At 27.6% G+C, this 7,421-nt stretch overlaps 1 protein-coding gene across 2 annotated transcripts in view; it reads right to left on the bottom strand.

The window, feature by feature from the left end:
- Positions 1–367: 367 nt before the first annotated feature.
- Positions 368–7,421, bottom strand: part of LOC129985161 (uncharacterized) — a 63,609-nt gene continuing 56,555 nt past the window's right edge. For both annotated transcript variants that reach the window (XM_056095086.1, XM_056095087.1), the window contains exons 6-8: positions 6,669–6,906; positions 3,342–3,487; positions 368–1,823 (exon numbers count right to left, since the gene is read on the bottom strand). In XM_056095086.1, coding sequence (XP_055951061.1) covers positions 1,653–1,823; positions 3,342–3,487; positions 6,669–6,906 — 555 coding nt within the window. In that variant the 3' untranslated portion in view covers positions 368–1,652. The remainder of the gene's footprint in view (positions 1,824–3,341; positions 3,488–6,668; positions 6,907–7,421) is intronic.

Genomic DNA, 7,421 nt, shown 5'->3' with positions numbered 1-7,421 from the left:
AAGCTGAAACTTCACAAATTCTCAAAGGTTTATGAAGATAACTTAAAAGGATACAAAACCACTGTCAACTGATTTCAAGAAAAAAAACAAATATTCTCACAAAGATTACCTGGACTTAGGTGCATTAAGCTTACTAACTAAAATTTGTCATCTTGGGAAAAATAAATTTGCTTCTAAATTAGAATGCAAAAGAGAAACTACTTCATTAAAAGAAACATGATTTACTGCCATTTAAGATTAATTGATGATTAGGAAATAGATAATTTTATGAACACGATATAACCTTTTTAATAACAATCTTTTAGAAAGAAAAAACAAGTACAATTTTTTACATGTATAATTTTTATTTCTAAATATTACAAAATCACTCTGAATTTAATTGAACAGATTTAATTGTAGATATATAACTGACCTGCAGTAAACATCTTTTACATGTTACAGAATCTTAAGTATTTCTACCAAAAATTAAAATAAGTGCTGTCAATTAAATCCATAAAATTTTAAAATCTTTACTGAAATCTTGAAGTGCTTACAAAGTCCTGTGATTTACAAGTACACAAAAAAAATGAGATTCTCTAAATGCAAGCAACTATCAGTAAGTAGAGTTAATTAACTCAGTATTAACACTTGATAAAAACTGTTAGCATTCAAAGACAATTATATATAAGTTATCAACCATTTTGATTTGTTCTACCAGTTAAAAGTGGTGGAGAGCTTTGCATATTTCTACAGTTATTTCACAATTTATAGCATAACTTTCATAATTTAGTGCTATGCAGAGTACTTGAGAGAGAGAGGTACAAAAGGCTTCAACTCTAACTATTAAGAATAAAAGACGCAGTCCAATACATCACATAGATGAAGCCAAGACCACAGACTAGTACAAATACATGCTAGCTAATAATTATTTACATTTGATGAAGATTGATGTTATTCATACTTTTAGAATACATTTGATAATTTTATTGCGTGTGACTATTACAGATGTCAACATAAATTATGTACATTTGGTTTGATTTTTTCCCTTCAATTTAATATTATCAGTTATGTATAAAAGTCACAGAAACAAATGCAAATTTTGACACCGATTTGTAATAAATGTAATATCACAGATTTTTATCTACAAATAGTAAATGGCTAGATGAATTTTTTAAGAAATGTTGCAGTATAACTATATATGTTAATAAAAGCTCACATCAAAAACTACTTCACTGAAAATAGCCTAGAAATATCCATTCTTTCTCTTTACAACATGAATACAAATCATCATGTATTAAAATATAGCTTAAAAAAGGACTATAAAAGTTTTTAAGTCACATTTTTAGGCTCATTTAGTTAAGTATATCAGAAGACCCAAAAAATACAGAAATATTTTTAAATGATACATCAGGAAAGAAACAGTGATGCACTCAAATGTATCTTGGGGGAAAAAAAGCATACAAAACATGCCGTATTAAAAACAAAATGATATTCTTTTTCTAAAAAAATGCCTTAATACCACAGCGGCTTTCCATCCTAAACTTATGTTTATACTACAATATGATATTTAAGTATGAGAAATGCAATTATCCAGAAAATACATTGATCAACTTTTAAGTGAGAAAGTTGAAGTAGAAAATATTGAGACGGATCAACACTGGCTTGTGAAAAGACTAAAGAGCAGTTCGTTCATCATACACGACTACTGCTTCATTGTCAACCAGTGAATCGGTATCCTTGTGTGTAAATGGAATAGTTAAGTAAGAGGTACGGCTCTTGTTGACGGCTATAGCTGCTGCACTGTCGCTCCGCATACGATTCTTGCGCTTTTTGCTGAAACTGACCTGAAAAATTTCAACAGTATTTATATATGATATTTTATGCCACAAGATATATTTTTGCACAAATTTGTAAAATTGTTTATTTTAAACACCTAGGTAATGAATTACAAATTTTACTTCACTTTTAATATTTCTGAGTTTTGTTATTTTAAAAAGCCATTTTAATTCCCAGCAATACATTATCTAAAATAACTATGCTACAATAGAGACCAATGCTGCTCCAAATTGAATCTTCCTGAGTAAAGGCAATAAAACACTGACTATGATATGTTTGTTCAAGCAGTGATATTTTAATACAATGTGTAAATATACAAAATATAAACAATACTGCTTTTAAAATAATTAATATACAGGAAACAGTTCATTGAGTTTAAGAAACAAAAATTTTTTTTTGTCATTTACCTGAATCAGGTATGGCCCTTATTAATGCATATCACTGGAATTCTATTTGATGTTATTTACACATTTTTTTATTAGGAAGCCACACAAATTGTTACGATTCCAGTAAAAACATTAGAAATTTTATGATTTCATCATAAAATTTCATTATATAAGAAAGATTTCATTATAAAGATTTCATTATATAAGAAAATAAATAAGGAAAAATACTAGTATAAATGTAAAGAAATATTATTTATAAAGCTCAAGAACTGTATTGATTCAAGTAACTTTAAGGGCATGAAATGAATGTTCATAATTTACAGAAATTTAATCTGAACACTTTGCCATATATTTTATTAGAATCGATAATAGCAATTATATAATTACAATTGATACTACATAGTGACTTACTTGAAAGGTTTATTGGGTCTTTGATAGAAACAATAGCATTTTATACGAGTTACAAATGCTACGGAAAACACAGAACAGAATTTTGTTGATCGTTTCAATGGTGTAGTCTATTGCTTTGAAGCTCTATTGTGCACTACAATGAGTGTCCTGACTCTATTTTTTCCTTGCAGCTAAATTATTTTAGCATTTTAATCAATAGAAATCTATCATAATTGCTTTTTTTCCCCCATACCAAGGCAATCTTTCAGAATATGTAAAACAGAAATATAGAACATGTTTTTGTACAGCTTTAGATTATAGACTAACCTGCAATGTTTTATTATGTGCCTGTACTAAGATTTAAATGGATAAGTCTATTTATTGGAAGGCAAAAACTAACAACTGATTCCATTTTATGTCATACATACAACTAAGAGGCTGCTATAAAATTTGTAATTCTTAGTACAAATCATTTTTATTTCAACTTCTAACATTTTTAAATGATTGAAACCTATTATAGTAGTTGTTAAAATTTAATAATGATCCTTTATACATTTTTTTCAGGTCTATAATATATTTATGACAAACACAACAATTTACAGTTTTTGAATCATAATAATCTACAATTAAATGATGTACCTTTGATAAAAACTGCATATTTCTGAAAAATGTTTTGTTTAAATAACTCTTAAACTATTAATTAACAATTTATTATTAATTATTAAAAGTGGCTTATGAGATTTTACTTACTTTTGCATATAATTCATTTAAATCATCTTCTGTTGAAAGAGGTCTTGGTTTTGAGCGACCCCACAAAGGTAGACTACGAGTTTTCATGGTAGTATTAGCACTGACTGTTGTATATAAGGAACTATAAACACAAGGGCCATCAAGAGCTGAAAATATTAAAATCGCCATATAAGTGTAGTCACTAAAAATTGATATTTTATACAAAGTTCAAAAGGAAATGCAAAAAAAATACAAAATTACTTTTAAAAATAAAGGAGTGGTTTTTGTACTTATAGTATACCTATTTTTCACTCAAATTTATTTAATACATTTATACTACATTTTGCACTATTCTAAATGAATTAGTATTGATATTACAATAATGAATTATAATTAAATTATCAGAATATTCTAGTATCATTAATAAAATCATGATACAAATAGTTTTGTAAATAAATTTAAAAGTATATATATATTTTTTTTTACAAATTATCTTTATAAGGATCAGAATTTGATTTAATAATCCTCTGAAGCTGAATATCATTACCAAAAAGAATAATCTAATATCTTCTCTCATAAAATAGCAAAGCAAATGGATAAAATATGTATATTAATACTAAACTGAATCACTAACAATTTTTTTTTTTTAATTTGCTATTCAATATAACTTTACTATAAGCCTATTATTTTCAGGCAAATGAAAATTACTTTATAATATCTTGATATAAGTTAAGATTATATTTATCAGATTTAGGTTTTATATCTAATTACAATATATAAGCCAATTGAAATGTTACATTTTATTGAAGAAAATAATAAAAGTAATGTAATAAAATTAATGATTGTAAAGGGTTTTTTTTTTTTTCTTCAAAAAATTTTTTCCTTCCATTAAATATTTTAACTAAGAAATTTATTTTATAAGATTTCATTTATGATGTTTCATTACGTTTATCATGTGAATGCTTCTGAAGCAAATTGATTCCAACTTTGTTTCTTTTAATAATGTTTATCATTGAAGAATGTCTTAAAACAGATAAAAATAATATGCTAGAATTAATTATTTCATAACTGTGCCAAAATGGTACATATTGGTAATGAAAGTTACATAAAAATTCAGAAGAGAAAATAGAAATATTTTCATTAAAAAAACAAGAATTTGGTCTCACTAAATATTAGCAGGTGATTATGAGTTGGATATTTCCAGATTTGGAAAGTGTTCCTATCATCTTTCATGAATTTCGTTTTAGAACAATTATATTATTCAAAAATTAATAAGAAAAACTGTATAAATATCTCTGAATAGAGCTAACCTAAATGCAATACAAACTACAATATTTTGTTTATTCTTATTTAACAAAAATATATGTAAAACCCTAAGTCAAAAAAAAATCCCACTCAAAACTCCATTGAGAAGGTTTTTGCCTGTGCTAAATATTTTAGAAATAATTTATTGAGTAGCTAGGCAATTTAATTAATTATATGCCATGCCATTACCTTTCAGCACCAGTTCAATTTTAACACTAGTTAATATTACAAACTTCAGTTTCAAATCTTATGAAGGGATAAAGCAATTACCTATATCAAAATACTTTACAGATCATACTGAACTTGAAGGAACTATGAAATGATGCTATGACACAAGTAATCAATTTTTTAAATCAAATTTTGTTTTTAATAAAATATACTTCAATAAATAATTTGAATATATACAGTAAATAAATTTACTTTTTGTACTGTTTGCTTAGTCATTCTTATGTATATGTATGCCCGTTTATATCCTGAATTATTTCAAAAATTGTAAACAAACTGTTGATATTTTTCAAGACTTTTGAAATAGTGTTACAACAATATTGTAATATATTTTTGAGATAAGTGAGAAATATCAATGGTTCCCATTTAAAACATGTAAAAATAATGTATTCTGGGGATGTATAAAAACAGTCCACTTTTCTAATGCTGAAAATAATATATAACATTTATCAAAAAGCACTACATTAGAAAGATTAAGTGCAGTCTATCAAAAAAAAGAATATGAACGTTTCTCATTGCTCACAGTCTACAATTATTAAAATCAAATAAAATGTATTTTATTTGATTAAATATATATTCTTTTTTAAATACATATAAATTGGATTGGTGTTGGAAGCTTTATTTATATTTATTTTCATATCATCTCCAAATTTTCCAATAGCAATCCTCAGTTTTTTCACCTGTTTTTTTGGAATAGCAAAGTTTTACATACAGGGTGATTCAAAACTAATCGTTCAAATTTCGTGGATATATCTCAGGATATATCTTTGTAGGATCAATTCACTTCTCAGGAAATCAATTTCACATAGGAAAGTATGTCTGCAAACTTCATCTACTTGGACAAATGAAGTGAACACAAGGAAACAGTGAAGTTAAGAGGCAATGAATGTTATCTTATTTTCAATAAGGTAAAAGTGCATTCGTCACCAGTAAGTGCTCAAAATTGCGACCATTTACACGGAAACGGGATTCACAATGCCATTGCATCGACACCAAGCATTTTCAAAAATGCCTACCATATTACGGACAAAGCGTACGTCATATCCGCCGAGATATGTGGTATCAACATGACAGAGCTCCAGATCATGGCAAAATTGTTGCGCGTGCTTATCTGAATCGAACATTCGGAGCTCAATGGATCGATCCTTTGGTCACCGGCCACCTGATTTATCACCCATGGATTTCTTTTTGAACTGGATCTTGGAAGACCATATCTACGAGACCCTCGTCGACAGTGAACTGAACTTGCAGGTATTGTTCGTGATATGCCAACGTTTTTGAAAATGTTGTCAATGCAAGGTACAGTGAATCCTGTTTTTGTGTAAATGGTCACAATTTTGAGGACCTACTGTGAACATGTATTTTATCTAGTTGGAATAAAAGTACATTCGTTACCACCTAACTGTACTGTTTCCTTGTATTGCCTTCAGTACATTTTGTACATGCAGATGACGTTTGTGGACATACTTTGTTTCCTGATGTATTTCCTACCTCCACACGAAATTTGAACGATAAGTTTTGAATCACCATGTATATTCATATGCAAGCTAATTTATTCTGGAGAATTTGAATTTGTATTCTAAATTTTGCATTATCATTTTTTATTTAAAAAAAATAGAGTTAATATGAATTTTAATACGATTGCGACTTCAAGTACAAACAAAAGTGCATACAATTTTAAAGACCACTTTTCTAATATCGATTTTAATATGTAGTAATTAGATTCAGAGAAACAGGCAGCATTTGAATACTCTTTTGATGGACTTTACAAGAAATTCATAACTATTAAAGAGCGTTACAAATTCCACTTAAACTTACCATTACAAGATGCATACAGGTTTTGTGGAGGTGCATCTTGAATAATATCAGAGCTTCTGAATGCCATTTCAGGTATGCTAGGTAAGCCCAAAGATGGATCTTCTAAATGGCGATAATTTTGGGGGTGAACTCTTTTAGGAGAATATGACCCTGGCTGAAATGCGACGGGCAAATGAACAGGTTGACTGACAGGTCTCTTTCTAGAAAACTGTCTGCTGACAGGATTAACCTTTGGCAACTATAGGAAAGTCAAATGTTAAATATAGAAATGAATTCAGAAAGATAATTTTAAAGAATGTTTATTTTTTATTTATCATTCTAAAATGTGAAACAATTTTGTCAGTAATAACATTCCATGATATAATTTATTTATGATCACCAGTTTTTTAATTAAATAGAAAAAAGCTTTTCACATGCATAATAACCAAATAATCTAATATCGTCTCTTATTTTGAAGACATATGAAAGGTATTGAATGCAAGCGGTGAGATTTCAATCTTATGAAAAAGTCAGTATCAAAGCTAGCATTCTATTCTGCAACTTCCAAGGTACATTATATGAAGATTTGATCTTCTATTATCTTCAATATTTCTTACATTGATAGATGCGAAAATTATTTTATCTCTCAGACAATGGAATTAGAAATATTATGTATACAAGAGAAATTTTATATATTAGAGCGTTCATTAATCGAAAATCTATGTATAAATATCTCTACTATCTACTAATACTATAAATATATCTACTATCTAT

The sequence above is a fragment of the Argiope bruennichi genome, chromosome 9 (genome assembly GCF_947563725.1).
Source record: "Argiope bruennichi chromosome 9, qqArgBrue1.1, whole genome shotgun sequence".
Lineage (NCBI taxonomy): Eukaryota > Metazoa > Arthropoda > Arachnida > Araneae > Araneidae > Argiope > Argiope bruennichi.
Note: the sequence above shows the minus strand (reverse complement) of the source record. Positions and strands in the feature narration are given on the sequence as shown.